Source organism: Falco punctatus (assembly GCF_963210335.1).
Source record: "Falco punctatus genome assembly, chromosome: 1".
Lineage (NCBI taxonomy): Eukaryota > Metazoa > Chordata > Aves > Falconiformes > Falconidae > Falco > Falco punctatus.
This window is the reverse complement of record NC_137580.1, coordinates 50895728-50921106: the sequence shown is the minus strand read 5'-3', so window position 1 is coordinate 50921106 and position 25379 is coordinate 50895728. Positions and strand designations below refer to the sequence as shown.

The window sequence follows — 25379 nt, the reverse complement described above, 5'->3', positions numbered from 1 at the left end:
CTAAAATTGTAACCTGATAATGAAGCAATACAGTTACAGATTTTGCTCTTCCTTACAACCCTGTGGGGACATCACCTGTTGTGACCCTCTTCACAAGTCCCACAGCTAGACAATATCTAAGTGGCTAGCATGCAGTGGATGAAATGAGAAATTCAATCTTTTAATAAATATCTTTTAATCTTTTAATTACATACATGTTATCATAATTATGTGGATACAAAACTGAAAATGTTAGTCTTATCTGTTGCTTTCGGGTGATCCACCACAAAGAACTTCTTGAGAGATTTCTACATTTATATATGAGATTTAGACATGTGAGAGATACCCCAAGACAAATCATTCAAAACAGTAATTTAAACAAGCTTTTCTTAAGAACAGAATTCTCTACTGTCTGCCGCTGAAAAACATGCAAGGTTGCCCAAAGCAGCTGGACCATGTGAATCCTACGGAGTCCTGTGCTACTGGCTTCCTAAGGCCCCCGAGTTCCTGATTCTCCTTTAGTCTGCTGGAAAACTCAGCAATACATCTGTATACTCTTTATTAGGCGCTCTATAAATATTTGAAAATTAAAGGCAATCCATAGGTTAAAGTAAGACAGCAAACCCACTGTTAAATTTGCAGGGGTTTTATTGTTGCAGTCCTTTTTTTATTTTTTCTATAAGCTTCTGATTGCAATAATTAGTACTGAAAATTCTACGTTATACTCATTTTTCCCATCTCAGGTTGGAGAAATAGAACTCTTTTAACTAGCCCTACTGTTGGGTGTCAGACTGATTTAAAGGTGGCCAGCTTGTTTCACAGCTACCTACATGAGGAAATAAAAGCAGATGTCATAATCAAGACAAACAGGTTGGCCTGACCAGCTATTCCTCTCCAGAGACATGGCAGCCTACTCCATTAGCATAAGTATAAAGTAATATATTACCTAAGCTCCCAAAATCTGAGATATGATTCTGTTATATAAAACACAGTCTCGCTCTCACCCTCCCACTCCATTTTCACACAGCACATCAACACAATGGTGTTATAAGTACTGCCATTTTCAGAGCAAAACCAATTCTGTAGCCTTAAAGGTATACAAGGCTCAGACTTTCCAGCGCTAACAGGAGACACACTGAAGAGCATCCACTGAAATGTAAATGGTGCATTGGAAAACACTGGGGCCTGCTTTGTGTACTAAACACTCGCTAATAAATACCTCCAATATTATCAATGTAAAATTATGGTTGTTTTGACAAGACAGGCTACCAAACTCTCATTACGTGTTATTTTAAAACTAATCTTTATTATAGTTACCGTGAACTACTCTACCCCACCTGCCATTATGCAGACACAGAAAAGAAGGGATTGTTCCAGCACTGTCGCTCGCAGGACTGTCTCTAAGCGAGCAGTACAAGCCAGATGAAATGGCGTTTTTCCTACTTTGCATACTCTTCTGTAGGTAGCTTAACAGTTTTTTTCTCATTGCATTTTCATAACAAGCGCTTTCTGTGTCACAGACATATCTTCCCTCTTCAAGGCAGAGTCAAAAAATGTAAGCTCAGCCCTCTATTGCCAAACAGAACAGATGTCAGAGTACAAACTCAGCGCTGGCTGGAGCCACCGGCATTTTGTCTGGATAATTTCACAATGAATTCAGGCAACCAGATGTGTTTGTCTGGCATTCCCAAACTGCTGTGTCAGTAGTGATGTCAAGGTTTAACACAAATTGCTTCTAGAACTAGGCACAGAGAAACACATAGATGAAGTTTTTTTAAAAAAAGTCCTGCAGTAGCAAAGGTGTAAGCTTTCAGCAGTCCCAGCAAGAGCAGAATGCTAAGCAATACACAAAATCCTTTCCTCAGTTTCTTTCAAATGTTAATAGTGCGTACATCACTTGAAAACAGATGCCAAAGCGAAGAGATGATTTCCTTTATTAGAAGAATCATTTCTTTCACAGGCCAAATCCACAGTTAGCATTGCTCTGACTCCTCAGGCCTTACACTTCCTTACTAGTGCTGAAACTGCCCAACTACAAGGATGCTACTCTGAGGATTTTAACCACCTTGATCAGCAGCTCTCAGCTAGCTGCTTCTTAGAACAAGTAATGAGAAGTTTAGGAAAATACTCAGGTTTTGAACAGTGAGAGGCTTTTATATGGCTGCATTTCACGACATAGGAGATACCTACCTGGTATGTTTCTACAGGCTTTGTTTCCATGTTCAGATCCCAAACCTTGACAGTGAGGTAATCTCTTGTTAGCATGTATCTACCACTGTGACTGAATTTGACATCTGACACTGAAGAGATAATTTCTGAAAAAAATGATCTGTTACTGGGGTCTTCTGGTTCTTCATAAACTGTTCAAAGAAAGAGAAGCAAGAGATAAATCAGAATTCTATTAAAAAAATGCTCTGCTGTACAATCTGAACTGTGCATTTTTGTGAAACATGTAATTCAGTATACCAAGGAATACCATATAGAATTAATTATATGCCCAGCACTTAATTTACTCTTTTACCTCCATCATTTTCTTCATCATTTACCAGCAGTCCTGGCTAACTGGGGAGGTCCCAGAGGACTGGACGTCAGCCAATGTGACGCCCACCTACAAGAAGGGCTTCAGGGAGGATCAGGTGAACTACAGGCCTGTCAGCCTGACCTCGGTGTCAGGGAAGGTTATGGAGCAGATCAGCCTGAGTGCCATCACGTGGCATGTGCAGGACAGCCAGGAGGTTAGACACAGTCACGCGAGTTTATGAAGGGCAGGTCCTGCTTGACAAACTTGATCTCCTTTTACAACAAGAAGACCTACTTAGTAGATGAGGGAAGATCTGTGGATATCGTCTACCTGAACTTTAATACAGCCTTTGACACCGTCTCCCACAGCATTCTCCTGGAGAAACTGGCTGCTCATGGCTCTGATGGGTGGACTCTATGCTGGGTTAAAAGCTGGCTGGACAGCTGAGCCCAGAGTGGTGGTGAATGGAGTTATATCCAGCTGTTGGCCAGTCACAGGTGGTGTTCCCCAGGGCTCAGTGCTGAGGCCAGTTCTGTTATACGTCTTTATCAATGATCTGGGTGAGGGAATCAAGTGCACCCTCACTCAGTTTGCAGATGACATCAAGCTGGGGGGGAGTGTTGATCTGCTCAAGGGCAGGAGGCTCTACAGAGGGATCTGGACAGAATGGACTGATGGGCCAAGGCCAACTGTGTGTGGTTCAACAAGGCTCAGTGCCGGGTCCTACCCTTGGGTCACACCAACCCCACACAGTGCTGTGGGCTTGGGGAAGAGTGACCGGAAAGATGCCTGGAGGGAAAGCGCCCTGGGGGTGCTGGTCAACAGCCAGCTGCATATGAACCAGCAGTGTGCCCAGGTGGCCAAGAAGGCCAACAGCATCCTGGCTTCTATCTGCAACAATGTGGCCAGTAGGATCAGGGCAGTGATTATCCCCCTGTACTTGGCACGGATGAGGCTGCACCTCAAATACTGTGTTCAGTTTTGGGTCCTTCACAAGACACTGAGGTGCTGGAGGGTGTCCAGAGAAGGGCAACAAAGCTGGTGGAGGATCTAGAGCACAAGTCTTTTGAGGAGCAGCTGAGGGAACCAGAGTTGTTTAGCTTGGAGAAAAGGAGGCTTGGAGAGACCTTACTGCTCCATACAACTACCAGAAAGGAGGTGTTAGGCAGGTGGGAGTAGGTCTCTTCTCCAAGATAACAAGTGACAGGACAAGAAGAAACAGCCTCAAGTTACACCAGGGGAAGTTTAGACTGGATATTAGGAAAAAATTGCTGAGCAGGAAGGTAGTTGAATCATTGAATCACACTCCCTGGAGGTTTTCAAAAAACATGCAGATGCAGTGCTTAGGGACATGGTTTAGTGGTGGACTTGGCAGCCCTGGATTAACAGTAGGACTTGATGATCTCAAAGGTCTTTTCCAACCTAAATGATCCTATGATTCTATGATCTTTACATAAAAATACAAACTGTAAACTTTAAATATTAACCTTACAGCTAAGGGCCCAAAACATCACTTTGGGAAATTATGTCAATACACCAGTTAGTTGACTACAGCTACCTACAGCAAGGTGTTTCACCTATGGTCATCCCTTCCGAGGGCTGCACATCCTGTTCCCTTACAACCGAAATTCAGGTGTCCCTATGCCCTGGTTTCAGCTGGGATAGAGTTAATTTTCTTCTCAGTAGCTGGTACAGTGCTGTGTTTTGGATTTAGTATGTGAATAATATTGGTAACATGCTATTGTTTTGAGTTGTTGCTAGGTACTGTTTATACCAACTCAAAGACTTTTCAGGTTTTCAGGCCCTGCCAGCGAGAGGGCTGGATGGGCACAAGAAGTTGGGAGGGGACACAGCCAGGACAGGTGACCCAAACTAGCCAGAGATATTCTGTACCATGGGATGGCATGCTCAGTATATAAACTGGGACGAGCTGTCCAGGGGCTGCCGATCGCTGCTCGGGGACTGGCTGGACATCGGTCAGCAGATGGTGAGCAGTTTTATTGTGCATTACTTGCTGTTTTTTTCTTTTTGGATTTTATTCCTCTTTCTCCTTCTTTCTCCTTTTCATTACAATTGATGTTATTACTATTGTGTTTTATTTTATTTTATTTATTAATCTTTACTTAAGTCAACCCACAAGTTTTACCTTTTTGCCAGATCTCCTCCCCATCCCTCTGGGGGTTTGGGGCAGGGGGGAGTGAGCAACTGGCTGCATGGTACTTAGTTGCTGGCTGGAGTTAAACCACAAGACCCTGTCACACAAAAGGTGTACACGTGGTCTCACAACAGTTTTGGCATTCCCAGGAGAAGTGCTAACTCAAAGCCTGCCCTGTTTGCCAGAACCAGCTGGCCAGTCTGCAGGCTACTCACTGGTCATGTCCGAAGGCGTCTGAGACTAAACACGCGAATTCTGAAAAGCAACTGCAAATTGCGATTACCTCTTCCTGAGGTCAGCAGAAAATAGACGGTGATTTACCATGTGGGGCACATGAACTACTTAGCTGATATGCAGTTGCTGAAATTTCTGGAAAGCACTAACCTCATTGTCCGTGCTGGTGAAATACTGCTTACAGTACCTCCATACAGGGAACTCCAGCTCCTGTAGCTGGGAGACTGGTCATCCCTGTTCAATTGTACATACTAATGATACTGGATAACTCACATTGAATTGCAGGAACTCAAAAAACCTGGTATTAGTGTGCTCTACTTCATCTGCTGCAAGTCCACTAATCACCAAGTTCTCTTCATTCTTCCCCAGAAAGCCAGCATTTACTCTAGCCCTGCCTACCAGGTGCCTAGAGCACCTCTGTTGTTCTCCTGCAGGAATCTGTGGCCCCGTGTTCCAAATGACTTTATATGGTGAACCTCAGTAGAAAGTCAGGCTTTCTGAGTCTTTCAGTTCTCAGCAAAATCAGTAGGGTTTTGGCACCTGTGTCTAGAATATTCTTTGAAAACTGGCAATTTGGTGAGTGTCATTTTCAAGTTTCAAAAGCAGGTGAAGAAAAGCCATGATATGAGACATGAAAATGTGCTGAAAGTAGAACAACTTTTTACTGTCAGTCAAAACAGAGTTTTTGTGTAGTCCACTGGAACATTCCTCTCTCAATTAATTTATCTATGACTATGATTCAGACTGTTGAAAGCAACAAGGTTACAGTTTCCATCAGGTGAAATAATGTTCTACTGAAAGTTAAGGGTGAGCATGTGGGCGAAGTAAGTGGGGTAATGCAAAAAATTACAGGCAATTTTCTTTGGGGGTGGGCAGTAGAATGCAGCCAGGTGTGCACATAAGAATAAGGTCTATATTTGAACATGTACCACACATCTAAATGGTAATGAACTACTTCAAAAAGGGTGAAAAAAAACTTTTCTTTTCAGACAGATTGTAAACGAACAACTTTAAATAGCTCTTCAAAAATTTGCCTAGACATTCTGCAAAGCAGGTATTTTGTAATTATCCTGTCAGATTTTCAACAGAATTCTGATGAGCACAAAGCAATTATCGTTTCTTATACTTCTTCCCCTTAATCTGTCCAAACTATGTTCTTGGCTGGCATGAATTTCATCCTCCTAATTATGATGTGAAATTGCTATTAAAATAAGGAAAAAAAAAAAAAAAGCAGCGCACCACCACCCTAACTGAACTACACCTTCATTTATAGCTGAAATATATCTTCTTGGATCTATGTGTCTTGTTCCCATGATTAGAAGAGTAATATTTGCACCTGGATACTCTGTATTTGTTAATTAATGAGATTAAACTATTTAATCCTTTATCTGCACGGTTTGTTGCTTTTCCATCCTTACCACAGTAAGTATTAGAAAGACTTAGGTCAATTAACTGCAGAAACCAATGCAGGCATGAAACCTTCATATCACTACAGAAAAATAGACTAGTAGAAATAATTAGTAGCAGCGATTTTTTGCATATAGCTCCTATAGTCAGTATAAACAGGACAGGAAAATTGTTACAGGAAATTACCAGCAGTTCCCAGTGCTAGAGAAAGCTTAGCAACTAGCAACATATGCCTGAGCAACCAAAACAAGGCATTAGGCTCAGAAAATGAAGGTGAGACACAGCGTTCTTGGGCCTTAGCTATTTCTGGTTTAGCATCAACATAAGGTTATGGATACACTGCAAGAAAGCATAACCTTCATTCAGTTTCTAATACAAGTTGAGTAATTGGTGACTGAACAGCAGTGACAGACACGTGACTTGGAGTTCAGTTTGGACAAGCAATTCAAATTCAACCCTGGCCTCTTCAAGCCGATAGGAGAAAACATGTACTAGCCCACTGTTTGCAAAACCAGGTTTGCCAGCCTGCACTGGAAACACATTTTCTGTTCATTACAGTTTAGACTTATCTTTTGGAGGCTGCTCTTATGCCAGGGGGCAATCAGCACTCAAACCAGGAGACCTGAAATCTAGCCTGCTTTTCTATATTGAAATAAAACTTGTTTGATCAGGACTTGGAATCAGAACTTTATTGAGATTCGGTTACAAATTCATCATACTATGTGACTAATTTCTTGATTAACTTCTTAATAACCAACTTTTGCCATGAAGAAGGGTATTTAAGTTTCTTGAAAACCATGTTCTTGATAATCTTCACAGTACTAATTTTATCAAAGACACAAAGCTACCTGTCTAGTTGCAAACTAATGGAACACAGGAGTCGCAAATGGTGGGGTGGGCTGAGCTTTCACGTGACACTGCTAGATTTAGATATGACCTTGACAATAGCACTACAGAACAGAGAAATACCATGGGATTACAGAGGGAAACTGAGCACATCTCTGAGTACAGCTAGTGCTGGAGAGAAGCCTTCAAGGAAGACATCATTCCCACCCCTTACTCCATTAGCAGATACATGGATAAGCTGGGAAGTCTGCTTAGGGAAATAAAAATCCTCAGCCCCTTTCTGCACAGCTTCCTGCTCACAAGTTAAAAAACAGGGTACTGTTTCAAAGAAGTCCAGACTTCAGAAAGAAGGATGGATTGTATGAAGGATACTTGCCAGAGCACTGTTTTCCTAAATTTTGAAGAAAATCATCAGCATAAAAATATGCTGCTTCTTTCTCAAAAGGAACTGCCATCTGCTGAAAAATAAACTCTCACATCTTGTAAAAAAATTTTTTTCAGTGTTGCTTGAATTTTTCTAATCTAATGTAGACATAGAGACTCCCCTTAGAATCAGTAGGACAGAAAAGGCATCTCTAAGGTGTGCATTTATCACGCAGATATATATGCAGATGTCTAAAATTTTAAAAAAAGGCCAGGAACAGCTAGAATGGGTGGGAAGGTCCATCTCACTCAGCTTCCCGTCTAGACACTAGCCACACAAAAGCAGATGTTGGGCAGTAGCTAAGAAGCTTGTGGCGTACACGCTGCCCACTAACACCGCTGTGGCTCTCAAGTCAGTGAGCTGCACTCTGGGTGTCGTAGCTGCTGCCACTGCAACTTCCCACTTACTTTAATATTGCTGTGATTCCACAAACTTGAAAGCTATACATTTTGGACAAGACACATCCAATCAAAAAAAACCAAAAAAACCCCCCAAAACAAAAAACAACACCCCCCCCCAAACTAATCTTCAAATTCAATTCTAAACAAGAACTAATGATTGACAAAATTTAGAGCTACGCATGTGAGTGTAACCTTTCTTATACATGCTGTTTCTCAGTTTTACATTAATTGCCAAAAAAATCTGATAATGAGGAGACTGGAATGTCTCACTCCACTCAACACACACCACACAAACTGCAAGGGCCATGAGGTGTGAGGGCATGCTTTGAAATCCCACTATAATGGTCCGGAGAGAGACCTGGTAGCCACCGATACTGCCTTCCTCTTCAGCTTTGCGAGCTACCTTTCACTGCTGTATGATATTCCAGTTTCTCTAATATGTAATTGTGAAAGAGGGATATTGAACAGCTAAGAACACAGGAAAGTGATAAATCAAACAGCATTACTGTGTGCACTCCACCGAAAAACAGTGAGTAGAATGTAACTAACAATTACCCCAACAATAGCCAAGAATAACTCAGCCTCATAAAACATAAAACCCCCAGGTTCACCTAAAAGGTTTTTCTCTTTCGCTGTCCTATCTCCAAAGATGCACATTTTTTTATGGAGTCATTGGTATTCTCCAGATGCCAGAACCATGGAAAAATAGTATTTTATTTGCTGGGCAGAGCTTTAATCATTGCAGGGTGTAAATTCTGGTATATGTGAACTTTAAAAAATAATCATAGTGCTAAAAATGGCTCATATGGTGGGTGCAGTGTCACAATCCAATACAGCATACAAAATCCTGTATTCCTCCCAAAATCATCACAACAAGGAGTATGCAGGAATCTCTGCATTATACTATAGGACCTTCAGGAATTCCTCAGCTGAATTTTCAACATTCCTTCCACTTCTTTTCCTCTTACCTTCACACTTTTGCCTGGATGAAGTAAAAACACAAGCACCTGCAGCAGTGTTGCAAGACAAATAGTTCCAAAATACAAACACAAGTAAAATTTTTAAAAACAGAAAAAAGAATTATCTATTTAAAGGGAAAGCAGTAACAGTATCTGAGGTAATATGGGGCAGGGGTTAGAAAAGCTATCTAAAATAATGAAAGTTTATCTGGAGCTACTTTTCACTTTCAGTCAGAATTTGTAACTGAATTATTCAGTTAAAAAAATCTTTCATTGCTTTTAAGAGAGCAAAACAGCATACAAACTTTGGTAAAATTTTGTTATTGTGGTCTGAGCACTTCATGATAACTGCAAGGGTCTACTGTTAAATATCAGTAAACAAAACAAAGAGAAACAGAGAATTAGCAAGGAAGAAGCCTCTTGATGCTAACACTGTGTACTCCTTAAGGCATAAAGGTATGAACCTTGAAAATTTCTGTTACTGCTGACCAATAGCAGAACTATGGATAAAACCAACTTTTTGCTATTACAAAGCCAAATATATTTAACAAGAAAAGCAAAGACGAATGATGCTTATATATATTGTAGAATCTGTAATTATCTAGGGGGAAACAAAAACCAAACCAGGGAAAACTTGAAGAAGAAAGTTTATCAGCTCCACAGATTTGGTAAGAAATTCCATCATTCATAGGATAAAATTGTAAGCAGTTTTAAATAGTCATTCCCTATAGCAGAAAAACAAAGCTATCTTCTTTCTATGTCTGAACAAATAATACCTTATTAAAGCTTTCTTTCTAGGATATGGCTTACAGTTTCCTGTCCTGAAAAATTCTGGTTTTATAGCATTTAAGTGTTGTTACTTAGATTTCAGTTCCAGGAAATCCTGCACCATGAAATAACTCTCTCCCTCCCTCCGAAGACCAAAAATGGGTGCAGAAAATCATTGGATTCCTGTTCAAGGGTCACAGCTACAAATGGGTGAAGACAGTTTTGGCAACACTGGAAAAAGAGGCAGTGGGGTTAATGAGGAGGGAGAGGACTGTAGAGGTCAGTCAGCAAAAATTCTAGAACAAGAGAGGGAAAACAATTTTCTTTTTTATTATCCAAGCATGCGAAGAGTCTGCAGTTAGGCTGAATTAAGGACTTACTACAGATAACCTCTGGGTTATACAGGTACACACACAACAGGTGTATTTCAACTGGATGTGAAATACTAGTAGTGGATCAGTTAAACTCCCAGCGGGCTTTAAATTTCATGAAAACAGAAAACAGATGTTCCAAGCCAAAAAATTTATCATCTAAATTAAGTCTCTCTTTATTTTAGATCCCAAATGAAAACGGCTGTGATACCTGAATAAAACCTACTAGAAAACAGTACTTGGAAATGTATGGAATTTCACCCATCTTGACAGACCAGCCACAGCAACTTGCAAAAGGAACAAAACCAATATGCTCTCCTTATAGCTGCTACATAAACACTTCTAAACTTTCTTTTTTTCCTGAAATACATGGCTATACTAATCAAATATTTCTCACAAAACATGATCCTAAGCTAAAAATCTTACAATTCAACTGCACTCTAATACGTTTAGATGGTAAATTAGCACCATCCCCAAGGACAGCTGTGATTTGCTCCACCACACATATTCCATAAGGTTTAGTATAAAAACCCTAAATATCACTGAATTTATATAAAGATACTAATCACATTCATTTTTTAAACTCCATGATAGTTGTTCATATCGTTCAATACAGAAAGCATGGATGTGTGTGTGTGTGCGCCATTTCATTCAAGATGTGCTCACATCTTGAACTACGTGAAGTTTTGGTCTTATCTCTAATGCGGTAGAGGTCTCAAGAAGACACAAAAATGGGCAATAACAACAACCACAAGTATCAAATGACTTCCATGCAGGGAGCGACTAAATAGACTGGGGTGCCTCAGCCTAGGAAAGACTGAGGGGGTTGTGATTAAAAGTGGCATGGAAAGGATGAATAGGGAACGACAGTTCACTTTGTACACTGTCTCTTCCAATCAACAAATAGGGGTCATCAAGTGAAACTAGGAAAGGGTAAGCACAGAGCGGATGGTTCTTCATCCTATTCCTAATTAAGCTGCTAAAGACTTTACTGAAAGATATTGCCAATAGTAAAAAATATACACAGGTTCAAAAGTAACTGCACAAGTTCAAGAAAAAACCCCCACAAACATGCATTTGAGTATTGTTAAATGCAGTAAGTTCACTCTCATTAAAGTCTATGAATCCCAAGTTTCCAACTGCAAAGTGCAGTGGCTAAAAATTATACACTTGCTCTGTTCTTGTATTTCCTGTTAACGTTGCTACTGCCCACTATCAGAGCCAGAATATTGGGCTAGAAGGACCTCTGTTCTCCCGGGTATAGTCATTATTATGCACTGTTAAAATATACTTTAGGATTTCATTACAAAAGAGTTCCTGAGTTCACTCTAAGTGAATCAAGACCAATTGCAAAGCTCTCTTTGAAATTCATGTCCATTCATGCCTTTTACCTTCATTATTTATGATACTTGTTTGATTTACTATTACTATTTACTTATCTTTCACTATCTCTGAATGTTTTACTGTTTTGTATTAAGCCAATCCGCTCTTACATTCACCTCCTTCAGAAATTTTCTTCCAAGATCAGGATGTTCTGCTAACATGACAATCCCGCCTTCATGGTCTCCACTAATTTAAAGGGTTATACAAGCGTAGAAATTTTTGATTCTACGTTCATAAGCAGTCTAAAACACAATTACTGTATAAGTCATGAAGTATAAACAACCAAACACACTATTTAGCATTTGATATTACCATAGCCTGTATTTGCTTATACTGTTTTAAACTGAAAAAGCAGTATCTTTTTGTATGTCAATTTTCTATTTGTTTTTGTATAATTTAGAGAGCATCTCTCCTCATGCCCTGGTCACTTACACATCATTTTCATTGAGTAAAAGCAAGCTTCTGAAGTTACCTCCACACCACACACTGAAATACCACCTACCATAAAGCATTCCTTTATCCAATGACCCAATATTAAAACTAGGCTTCTCATCAATACCTCTAGAGAGTATGGCTTTTAAAAGCAGAGCCAATCAATATTTAAGAATCTGTTTTACCATCTGCAGTGAGTTGTTGCAGCCTGTCACAAACCACAAGGGATAGTGCATTAGTGCTTGAAAGGGAAAGGCAGATCAATAGCTAAAGATCAGTGGGTGGGAGCTTCACTACAGAGTTGCTTTTATTAATGTAACTTAGCCAGTGAGTTTGTTAATAAAGAGAAATGGTGCTAAAGAGAGCAAGGAAGTGAAAAACCACAAAGCTAATCTAAAAGATCAAGCCTCTTTAAACCTCGGTCTCACAATAACTTATGTGCGTGTTTAATGCCGTGTGTTGTGAGCAATCCCATGGAGTTAATGAGACATAAAACTACTACTTCTCTATAGCCAAATCCATGCGTAAGTCTTTCCAAACTTGATATGTAAGGTTAGTGATAAGTGGGGATTTTTTCCCCCTAGTGAAACAGGATCTTAAGACATTGAAAAGCAGCATTTGTTGCTATTACAAAATTAAGCAAACAAGACAGGAATTTTAATAGACTGAATAATTAAAGCATTCTTACAGCAATTATTTGTTTTATCTGTGTGTGGTTGGGGAAGAGGGGTTAATGAAACACCTCTTCAATCATAAATCATTTACCATTGCTTCAGGCTTTTCTCTTTCCTCTTACGATTTGATAGCTAGAAATACACAAATCAGGTTTTTTCCTTCCTCTGATTTAATTTTAACATATCTTGCACAACTGGAGGAAATATTACATAGACATAATTGCATTTCTGTATGAACACTTTTGAATTTTAATTAGCCATGTTTTAAATGTCTTTATTATACATTCATCCAAACTGCACAGAATGGAAGCTTTACAGCCATGCTAAAGGCAATGTTCTACCAAATTTCAATGGGATTCCTGCACAAGGAAGGATCCCTTCCAGGATCTAGTTTAGCATGCGTGAAATTGTAGTAACAGATCTTTAGTGACAGTCATAATTACAAAATTATCAGAATACAGGCACATTTTTTCATTGGGGATATAAAATCAGCAATGAATATATGCCTTTGTAGTGCATGCTTACAAAATAAATCCAGAATTAGAATAAGCAGAACAAGCCTTTACTGAAGCACAGAGTCAAATCATTACGGAAGCTTAGATAAGTTTCACTCCTGTCACATGAAACCTTGCAGATTTTGCCTGAAGTGGACATTACTTTGACAGTGGCCTCTCAATGCACAAAGGAGAATGGAGGCTGTCTCTTTCTCAGATGATAGCCTGACATGAGACCAGATGCAGAAATAAAAAGCGTACTTTAGATGTAAAGCTTACACTGAAGAAAAACAAGTTGTCTCTTTTCCAGTCATACAATAGCTGTCATTCATTTGGAAAGGTCAATATTAATTAGCAAATCCAGCAGGGATAGTCTGTCAGAGGCCTTTTTGTGCATCTGGTTGTTCTCTGTTGCAAATGAAAGATAATCCATATTCAGCTAGAGGTCTGAAAGCTGTCTTGTCTGAAATGCCAACCTCCTTTAAATGACTGGTATATATAATTCATCTATTTTGAAAAATTCAACATGTTCAAGTAGATTATCCTTGATTTCTGTTTTGGCTGCTTCCACAGTTCTGAATTCTGAAGTTTAAAATCAAAGGTAATCTCAAAAAAAACAGAAGTTAACCGAACTGAGTTACATGCCAGACTGACAGAATAGTGGTACTTATCCTTGGGGAAGGGCTGGCATTTCTTTCATGCCTGGATTTAAAATAAAAATGTGGAAAAGGAATTTGGGTGGCATCTTTGGGTCACAAACCAAATGCCAAATTCACTCTGCATTGCTCCGTAGATCATTTTATACTTTTCAGATATTGATTACCTATGCCATGGAATCGGGAAGGCACCAGCTGAGTTGCTTTGTCCCTTTCAGGGAGAGTCCAGAGAAGACAGCTGTTAGGACATCTACAAATGCTTCTTCAGTCAAAGGGAGGGGGGCTTTAAATGGCTCCTGTTACAGACCCAGATGTCAGAAGCTTATGAAGTCTGTATGGAGGATGGAAAGCACGAACTAACAGTGACAGAGGCTAACTGCATTATGCAGCCTAAAGGTCTGTATTTTGAAGACCACCATGGCACATGGAACAATAAACCTGAAACTGCAGCTCCTCTTTCCTTGAAGTGTTTTGTTGTAAATTTTGCACAAGAGTAATGGATAATTAGAAACAGGCGTTTAGCCTATAAATACGTATTAAGAAATTAACACAAAAAAAATCCTTAAAGCAACATATGGAATTTAAACAAATTACAACTTCGGAAGTGTGCAATGACTTTAATATATTAAGGCTATTACATGGAATATCAATAGGAGTTATATTCCAGTGATTTAAATTTCCATGTTTCATAACTATACAGTTCCTATTTACCACTTAATACTGAATTTAATAATTCTGATTAATTACTGAAAAAGCTCTTCATTTTTCTTCATTTTTTCCAACGTCACATGCTCAAGCTCAGTTTTCTTTAGCTGACTGCTTTACTAGATGATCTGTTGAAACAAGGTCTCTATCTGGTCTGCAAGTTGTTTGGAAGAATATTATCTCCATGCACATTTATAAGGAGCTCTGAACAGAATATTAGCAAGAAAAGATCAAAACCAAATTAGCAACTATTTGTTAATTGGACAGTTGCATATTGTACTGCTAAAGTATTTTCCAGTCCGGATGCTCTTACTGCAACAGTACCCTCACACTTCTCTTCCTTTTCACCTGAACCCCTTGCATGAGAATTTGTGGTATCCGGGGTGGGGGATATTTCTTTTATTTCTTGGATGTTCCCAGCTAACTGCTCTAATAAGAATACTTTTGCAGCTGCTCGTTTCCCTTGTTCTGCTGCTGTCACACATTTCCTGTATACTGACTTCTTTCTACACTGCATTGCCATGCACGTTGCCTGAATAACACCTCAAGGATGACCTTTGGGTATTTTGCCACATATGTTATTTAGATGAAAGCTTCCAGATTATTTAAATTAATCCCCTATTTCTTCCTGCTTGAGTCTGACTTTCATACCTGTTTTAAATCTTTACCTATAACCCCATGGATTGTAAGGACACCTTCTTCCATATTCCCATCCCTGCAATATTCTAAATAAGCAGAAATATTAATCTCTTTTTTCACCTCCTCTCCAGAATATTTTGATCGAATTACGTCCCACTACTTGGAAAGTCTGATAATAATACAGAACACTATTACGTACTTATCTCCCCTACGGTTACAGATTGGGCTTTCCTGGATATCCATTTGTAATGGCCACATATGCTTTGCTTCTGGTTGCTCACTCAGCATTGTGTGATCTATTAAAGAGGTGTTCTAAGAAGCAGTTTCAGGTAGTCTATTAGAAAAACAACACATTTTTATCACACCTTATCGGTATCTCAATGACCATTTAACATTCAGCTACAGACCTCATATTTTTTCAATGCCTTATGGACAGATTCAGTTCTGAGAATTTTTCTAAGGGACAGAGGTCCCCATTACAACTCATCACACAAATTGGCAGCTTGCTAATAAATCTCAGCATAGGCATCAAGGATGAGTAGATATGGAAGAAGTCTCTTGTCTCTTCCACATCAGAGCCATAAAAGATTTCTAAGGGAAACCTTGTAGTGTTGCTATCACTAATGCCAAACAAACAGATTTTGCCAGTGAGCTTAGCAAACCAGAACTCTTCAAGAACACTGTAATTTATTAACATCTTGTGCCAGTCACACTACACGTATTCGTATGTAATTTATTTATACAGTATGACACAGTAATTATTCATGGCACTCTCTAGACTTGTAATAACAGAAGGGCCCTTCCCCCAAAAGCTGCAACCAACTTCAACCAAGCCACAGAGATTTGGATAACAAAGGGTCTGAAAAAGGAGTAGACCAAAAAGTTCATATGCTTTGCATCCAGGTATTTTTTCTAAGTTTTACATTGTATCTTTTATCCCTAAAAATAGGTACACCATTACAACATCGGAACAGCATCTGAAATAGCGATGTTAGACTGAATTGAGAAAATAGGGTCGCATTGCAGAACATGAGAGGTTCTATAGTTCTATATATATATAGTGACTATAGTTGTAGCTGTTTTGGTTCAGAAGTGAAGTTAGTTATGAGGAAAGATTGAAAGGTGAGCTGAGCTAGGAGAATAGAGTACTGATCATGAACATAGAGCACATGTAAAGCAACTGTAGAGAGGAATCTGATGCACAGTAAAGATACTGGAGAGGCAATCGTGCAAATATTTGATTTTGCTGACTGATTATTTATTATATATTCTTTCAGGTTGCTATGGGCTTTATATAATTAGTTTTTCTTGCCTCTGAGAGCTATACTCAAACCACTCCAATCAGCACTACATGGGCCTATTTCTCTTAACACTTCGCAGTTCTACCGTTGCTGTATCAATTTTGTATTATACACACTCAGCCTCTCAATGAGCTTGACTTGAGTTCAGTGCAGCAATGCTACATTAAATGACTATTTTCTAACTCACAGATCTGGAAAATGGGGTTTAATCAATGACCATGAGACCTTGCATTCCCTTCTGGCACAAAATGCCTTCTTTCATCCAGGCTTACTGTATTGTTGTTTAATAAGTTATGATTGGCATTTGGCACTGAGTTACAGGGGTACAGAGGCCTTATTAGCAGGAAGAAAGGAAAGCATTATGGAACAAAACAATTAAGTGGGACAAGATAACTCACAGCGATGTGCTAGACTGTGTCATGCTCATATTTCACTTCATGTCATAGAATTCCCCCTACAAGCACAAGAGGATATAGCTAACAAAGGTAAACCACTCCTCTGCTTAGGAAATGGTCCTGAAAGGTTGTTTTCTGTAATTGGAGGCCACATCCTAAGAGGTTCTGAGCATGTGCACTTCTCCTTGTGGCCAAAAGGCCTAGTCATAGGCTCTTAACTACATTTACTTCAGTTAAAAAAACAGCTATGTGCTAAATCTGTGCACTACTTGTATCTCACTTAAATATTCAAATGTTTTCTTCCTCCTCTCCTGCCCTACTAATAAGATCTGCCTAGCTCAAAAGGTTCAAGAAGGGTATCAAACCTCTTATGTGGCTCTGGCACTAAGAGAATTTCTCTTGAATTTCCTTTCCAGTGTTTCAACATTGCAAAAGAAACTAAAGACCCAATTCTGTGAGACAGAAGTGTCCTGGAAGCCCCAGCCTCGAAGGTGGCTAAAGCAGAGCAACCACAGTTCAATCACCAGGTTCTCAGCTCCTCATAGATACCAGCCAATACCTTTGTCTGGTGGTTTTCGGTCTCAGAAGATCAATAATAAAGAGGTGGTCTGCACAAGGCAAAGTGGCTAGACTTGCCAGATTACTGGTGGGAAGAACCGTATTCTCTTTTATCTAGACTATGAACCAATATAGTAAAACATTAGGAACATGCATTTTCCTTCATCCTTTGAGAACACAGACAGTCCCATAGTTTTAACACTTTGCTTCCTTGTTCTTATGCAAGTTTCAGATGTGAACTGTCATAATTGGTGGGTCCATCTCAAAGTCTCACATGCTACATAAAATCACTTTAGGACAGATGACACCTTCCATACTAACACAGTATCTTCCCTGTCCCTCGTCCCTCCCACCCCCCCCCCCCCCACCCCCCCAATTACTTATTTCCTCTGTATCTGTATTTACAGACACGCTACTGAAAAAGTACATCTAGGGAATACTGCACTAAATTTTTAGGAATGATGCTGATATTTTTTAATCCAGAAAATGGATTCAAAATTTTGAAGGCTATTTGAATGTCAAAATTTACTTGCTGCAGTATTTAGAACAGCAGTGGTGTATTCAAACAGTATGCTTATCTACTTGAAATACCTCCCCCAGCCCTCTGATATTTCATTTGAAAGGAATCATCTCTCTTTTGCTAGAGAGTTGTGGGTTCTTCACTGGTTCCTGCAGTAAGAACCACAAAGGCAACCAGTCACAGACATGACTTATCAAGTTCATAGGTAATACTTGTATAGATGAGAAAATTTTCTTCCTTTTGATGTTTTATTTTCAAGTGTGCCTGCAACAGAGAAGCTAATACGCTGAGGTATGCACACATATACATGCTGTCCATGGATAATAAGAATTTAATGACATCTGGGGCTCAATGAAGCAAAGACTTACGCTTGGAATGTTTGTCACAGAGGGCTGATGCCCTCATGTCACAGAGTCTCAGGGATCCTTTGCTGCTGCTGTAGACAAAGAGATTGCAGTGATGGGGATGGAACTCAGAGGCTGTAATCACTTCCGTCAGGTCTTCCATATTGGCTGGCTTTATATCTACAATATCTGAATGGAAGTTTCATTAAGGAAAATGCAGTTGTTCACAGGTAAACCATGACTCCTACTGCCTTCTTGAAAGAAGCATGTAAATGTCCATAGATTTAACACTTTTAGATAAAGATGTACCCATTTGTTCGGCAGTAGGGTGTTTTTAAATTTCCATACCTGCCCCTTCTATGCCAAAGAGCCACTAGATACCAATGGTTTTACAGCAGATGCTATTAGTGGGTCAACATGTGCCCATACTGTGCAGAGACATCAAAGAAACAGTATTCCAGGGGATACAGAATTCTCACCTTCATTAAAAGTAACAAAGAGCAGGTAGCTATATCTCCTGTAGTTGCCATCGAAATCACTGCTCTATCGCAGATAATACTGATTGATAGGGAACAATGCACAGCTCAGATCTGCTCACTTCAGTAAAAGCTCACTGGCTTTTATGACCATGCAAATTAAACTAAAAAATACACATAGCTTAAGTTAAAAGCCTCAAACAATGAATGTACTTCTCTTGCAAAGGCAAATGTGGCAAACACAGAAGCACTTATGTAAATAGTTTTGTGTGAATATATACTAATATAACCTCCTTTCTAAAAACAAAATTGTGGGCAGTATTGATTGTGCTATTTGAATACTTGTGAAAAAAGCATCTGAAACTGCATTCTTGGGGTTTTGTATGAACGATGCTCACTACTGAAATCAATATAAATTTCTAGTGTCAGAGAATTGTAGATCTGTCATTTAAGTGAACATATCTGGAAAAAAAAAATACATCAAAGATCTAGTTTCCCAAGCACAAACCTGTCAGCTGGATAACCAAAAATTATCCACACAAAGTACAGCTCACATACTGCCTCTCTAGCACTTATATATCCACCCATACATATTACCTGCCTTGATGAGCCTAAAACCCCAGACCTGACTGGCGTGTATTTGGAGGAGAAGGCCAGCCTGTGGAATATTGCTTATAAAGAAAAGAATGAAAGAAAAAGTCCCATGGGGGGGCCGTAAGAAGAGAGTAGATACAGAAACATAAAATGAAAGGGATATATATGTAAAGTAGTACATTTAAATAAGATTGTACATTTTCACACGGCCCTCAGCAATCCACTGTAGATAAGCCATCCAAATGTTAACAAATCCTTCGAACAAGAAGAAGAGTAACATTACCCTACTTTATTGACGAGGCTATGCGAGAGGCAATAAAGGATTTGCATAAGATCACATGGGAAATGCATGACAGAACAAATTCAGATCTACTGAGTCCTAGTTCAGTGCACTAAACACAAATCATCTCTGTGCCTGGATTCCCTGAACATAAAATTTGAATCAGCTGATGTTCAAAATTTAAACATCTCAGAGGACGAGATAAATGAGAAAATCTGTTTTACTGATGGCAAGAGGAATCACATATCATGATACCAAGCCTGTTTCTGTTCCCACTGTGCCTGCTTCCCAACTGGAAGACCTTTGATTGATTTCTGTGGGAATGCGGTACAGTCTATCACCACCTTGACATTCTATACTTTGATCTTTCCCAAAAATGCAGATCTGGGATGCTACAATGAAATAAAACATAATACAAAAGATTCAGAATAATTATCTTGATGAGTTTGTACAGACAAATACATCATAGTAATGCCTTTTTTTTTTTTTTTTTTTTTTTTTTTTTACACAGAGTGATTTAAAAAGAAAATATCAGCAAAACTATGAATATCTTGTGACATTTAATAACAACCGGGAATGAATTAATGTTGCATTTCAACTGCATTCCCACTTACTTGCACTATCACATTTGCATTCATCTCTAAGAATCCATCCTGATTAATATTAGCGCAATGAATGTTAAGATGTAGCAACATTGATTTACCCATTTTATAAAGCATCACTAAATATTTCTTGAAAATAAACTGGAAAAAATAACCCTTATTCGGTTATTTGTATCTGGTAAATCTGTCTCAAGAAGTATCTTTAAGTAAAAGCAATTGCTTTCAGTGACTGAATCACTTTCAGAGTTCAGAGAAATTATAGTAACTCAATACATGAATTTTACCTCTCAGCAGAGAGATGAATAATTGCTGAGTGATGAGAAAGATATAAAATATAAATAGAGTATGTGAAACAGTCACGGTAAGTATCATTTTTCTGGATGCTGAAGACAATATTGATGAATTCTCCTTCATTGCATGAAATGAATAACCTTATGCTGAATAATGAAATTAAATATTCCATTCTCCTGCCAGAAAAGCAGAAAATACTTGAAACAGACTGCATTTCCTGATGTGATCTAAATCTCCACTAAGAAAGAAACTTATCGCCTACTGAGGATCATAAAGAAAATGCACCACTGAAAATTCATCCTTCCGTTAGATTTAGAAAAATTAAAACAATAACACTTGTATTGATGTAAACAATCAAGGGAATAGAGAGTTGCAAAAGAGATTTACCCCAAATGCATTTTTAATAATAGATGGAAAAACAGCCCTTGCTTTGACAGCCACAGAACCCAATGTATCAAAAGAAGAACATGTCACACAAAAGAACATTTTCCTCCTCTCATGATTTTTGCCATCTATTTGAAAACAATCAAGTACAGCTTGACATGTGATGTGTGGGAACTGTATTTAAACTAGCGTACATGGTAAGGGCAAGCATCTCCCATGAGACATTTCACATTTCTATTTTTCCATCTTCCCTTTGTGTCTTTTTCTTCCTTTTAAGCATAACGTTGCACAGCAGGAAAATATATAAAAAATTGGACCAAACAGTGTGCTTCAGAAACAGGCCCTTTGGTGAACTTGAAGAGCTCAAAGAAGAGGGAATCTGGCAGAAACCGATTAAATGAAAATTCCATTGCTAAAGGGAAAAGTATTCCAATGGCATAAATCTGTAGAGTCTTCTCCTATGCTATCATCTTCCCTCGCAATCACATCTCATGGAGATGTCTTGAGTGGGGCATGGTCCCTCTCCCCCAGTTCATTCACATCTCAAATACCAGTCACATTTGACTGCTGTTGTGCCACACATAACATGGTTCATTTTCAGAGCATGTACAAAAACAACTAGGACCAAAGCTATCTAAGACAGAAAGACCAAAGAGTTCACCATTGGCAGTGCACTATAATACATTTCTGTTGTCCTAAAAAAGCTGGGGTTCCCGTGCATGAACAGGGTAGTAACTGCTCCTAAGAAAATGAAAAAGGTCCTTACACTGCTTTGACTCCCACAAGTGCTTACCAAGAATAAGGCATTTTGATCCCTAATAGATAACTACACTAAGGAAAAGCTGAACTGGTACTTTGCCAGCCATGGGCTGGAATGCACTGGCAAGTATTTAAATTCATTAACATTAAAACAAGGAACAGAAAGTATCTTCTTGCTCGTAAAAAACAGAACAGGTCTGTCTCTCCTAACCCAACCATTTGCTGTCTCATATACCCAGCCTCCCCTCCAAAATGGAAATTAAAGGTCTAGTTTGCTTGGAGACCACAACAGCGAGAGATGACGCTCTTAGAGTTGAGTTAGTAGTTACAAGTCCAGGAGTTAATTTTGGGAAAACATACAAAGATACTCTAAGGCAATGCAAGCTTTAACTTTGGCTAAGAGTGTCTATATTCTTTCCCAAAATTATTCAGGAACAAAGGTATAACATAGGAGAGCAAGTAGGCAGGACAGAACCTGACTGAGAGGAGAAAGGAGGCTTTAGGGAAAGACCTGAGGGAGGGGAGGGAGGGAAGCAAAGCAGTGGGAAAGGAAGGAGGAAAGAGCATAAGGAAAGGCATGATTAACAACCTGCAATGATACACAGTGAGGGATGCAACCCAAGCACGCAATTCAGTTACATGGTATGTTTAGTTCTAATCCAGTATTTTTTGCTGCTGTTGTGCAGCTGATAGTAAAATGAGGATGAAAGGAGGAACAAAATTTGTTCCCCTGCTTCTGGGCCACTGATGTAACAGAAATACCCTCCTCTGGGAGAAGTCACTCCATAAAGTTCTTTTTAGTGCAGGTTACAAAGATGGCCCTTACCTTGATCCAAAATTTACATTAATCAGACTTCTCCTCTTGATCAGCTAGAATATAAATGAGCAAGCTTGCTTTATGCTCATGCCAAAATATGTATAATGAGAATATGGAAAATACATAGGGTTCCTGCTGAGGAAAAAAGGTTCCAGAATAAGTCTCCTTGTACGATAATGGAAACATAGCAGCCTCCTCAAAACAGATTAAATTCCCTTTGAAGAGAACAGTATGCATAAAGAAATAGCTGCTTTGTCTTCCTGAAACCATCAAGGAATTCTACAAGAAACTGAATTCTGTAGAAAACAAACTTGCAACTCACAAGCTATAGTATATAAAGGACTGGATTTTGTATCATTACTTTGGAATCATTTTTATATGACTTGTGAGTTCACTGCAAGAAGGAAATAATTTGTACGGTCAGATGACAGCTACAGAAAAAAAAATTAATTGGCCCCATTTATTGAAATGCAATGGAGGAGGGAGGCTTTCTTTAGAAAGCCAGACAGAATTTTCCATTATAACTTCACAAGAAAACCAAAATTCTCATCTTTCTAATTTCAATATACGCTGATGTGACACTTCATTTTTACCCCTGCGTGGGACTTGGGTTTTTGCAATTTTTAAGCACTTTCAAAAAATAAACTTCAGCATAACATATCTTCTCAAACCTGGCTGCTCCCTGTGTTTTCCACAGGTTTGTTCCAGCTCCTAATTTTGTCTGCATCTCACACCTACGTTCCAGTGTAGTCCTAGAAAGATTCACTGACTAGCAGTTGAAATCAGCTTCAGCTCAGGGTAATTGATTACTGTGGTCCTGCTGTGGCTCTACACTTAATATAAGCATTTCTCTGAGTGGTTTCCTCTGTTAGTCATTTAATGCACACTATTTTCATTACAAGGAGGGAACTGTGATGCTTACAAATCAAGCTCTACCAGTTTTACACTTCCTACATGGTGATTATATCATTCCTATACCATGTGCCAGCTGAGGGAATTAATTCCAAATAGCTACTTTTCTTCCAGGTTGTTTACATCACGGGAGCAGGGACAGAATCAGGCCTCAGTATGCTTGACATCATGATGTGATTATATCAATCCTATTCTGAAAGAAAGAATCAAACCTAACTTGTAAATAACCCGCCACTTACTCCTTTCTTCTCATTTCTCAAAGATAGACCATCTGTTTTGACTGCTGAATAACAATTCTACAATTGGCATGTCACGACACTGTTAGATAGGGTCCAGCTTCTGAATCTCTGTCTTTCAGACCTGTTGTCCAAGAGTCAAGGGTTTCTGGAATAGATTGTCAATAGGTTAATGGATTTGGCCTTTTCTTCAAATTCCAGTGTTTTACCTTAGGCAGAGAGATGACCCAGTATTTATATTCTAAGTACTCCTAATAGCCTCAGTGTCAATGCTTTTATCACACGGCATTCACACCACTGCTTGACTAAAAGCATGTACATGTACATTTTTTTTTAAAAGCCCAGAGAGTTGCAATTACATTGTCTGTACCATTTGACTCTTTTGAAACACAAAACCAGAAACTGCTGCATAAGTGTGAGCTCCTTCAAGCTGTCTTGAACGTGATGTCTGTTAATGCAAGGTATTGATCCATACCGAAAATTACTTGGTAGTACAATGTCAGCCCAATTCCATTTTTAATTCCATTGTCTTTAAAACACTGATTCTTCAGGCATCATACTGGAGTTGGGACCTCTAGCAACAATCTCACACTAGCAGTGATTTCTAAAAATATCAATTTAAATGGGTTGACTTTGATTGGCAATAAAATGTCTCCATCCAAGTTGTTTACATGGTGCTATTATGATAGTAGAAAGGCTTCTGACAGCTTTTTTTTTTCCTGTATTTTTCCTCATATCAGGATTATGAGGTACAGGAAAAGTAAAAACTGCTATGGGGCCTGTTAGCTCTATGTGGATAGCCAAGTCACAGTCAATTACGTTAGGCACTGTGCAAGCATAAAGTAAAGGGGTTGCTTATAATATAAAGAACGAATACAAGTGTTGACAAAGAAGAGATTAAGTAATGTTACACAGTTCTGCGGGCTTCTGAGGTTTCTTAAGGATTACATCCTAAAGTTAGATAAAAAAGAAGATGTTACTGGAAGAAGAAAAGACATGGTCATAGCTAAGAGGCTGTAGTAGCAATAAACTTCCCAGCTACTCACCTAGAAGTAGCCATGAAAGAGAATTTGGCCATGTTAGGTAAACAAGAGGTATAAAAACTAAGCTACCGTTGAGCTCTAGCTCACCCAGAGATAGGACGATATATTCAGTACAACCTACTGTCTTATTAGTAATACACATTTATACAGTGCGGATAATAAGGTCTGCACGCTACAGTGGTGCTCCTTGGGCAACAGCCTCACATTTATGCTCTGCATACCACTCTCAGTACAAGACGGCACGTGCTTCCTCACAATCTATTATCTAAAGCTTCAGCTAGATGCATGCCTGATTGAGCTCTCTTATTTCTGTCTTCCAATACTATAAACTTACAAAACATAAGGAACACAGAGGTTAACATTCAGACCCTTTAAATGTGTTCAGGAACCAAGATGTCACTGGTTTAACCAGCAGCTGATAGGAACCAGACTCCCTAAGGACTCAGGGACTAACAAGATTTGTTCAAGGCTGAACAGAAAGCCAGGGTCAGAAATTAAATACTAAACTTCTGAACCAAAGATGCAAATCCTGGACTTTCCGTTTCAAGTTTTATTCAGAATTGGAGATACTTGGCAAGAAATTAAAAGTAGTATTAGGAAATGTTTTCCATTCATTAAAGTTCAAAGCAAAGGAGAGTCAGTATCAACGTCAATGTTTTACAGAGAATGAAACTGAGTCATGAAGTGGCAAAGGCTTGGCAAAGGTCAGCTTAAGGGCCAGCAATAGTTCTAGATTCTGATTTAGTGGTCTCTCCCCTCCCTGCCCACAGTACTCCAGGCATGTGTGTATTCTCGCATTCTCTTCTTGGTTAGTTGGTT

General features: G+C 39.0%; 1 protein-coding gene across 1 annotated transcript in view; it reads right to left on the bottom strand.

Annotated features, from left to right (window-relative positions):
* PPP2R2C (protein phosphatase 2 regulatory subunit Bgamma) overlaps positions 1-25379 on the bottom strand; it is a 209737-nt gene that overhangs the window by 15566 nt on the left and 168792 nt on the right. Inside the window, 2 exon segments of the mRNA XM_080373473.1 lie at positions 2170-2339; positions 18191-18355. Coding sequence (XP_080229599.1) covers positions 2170-2339; positions 18191-18355 — 335 coding nt within the window.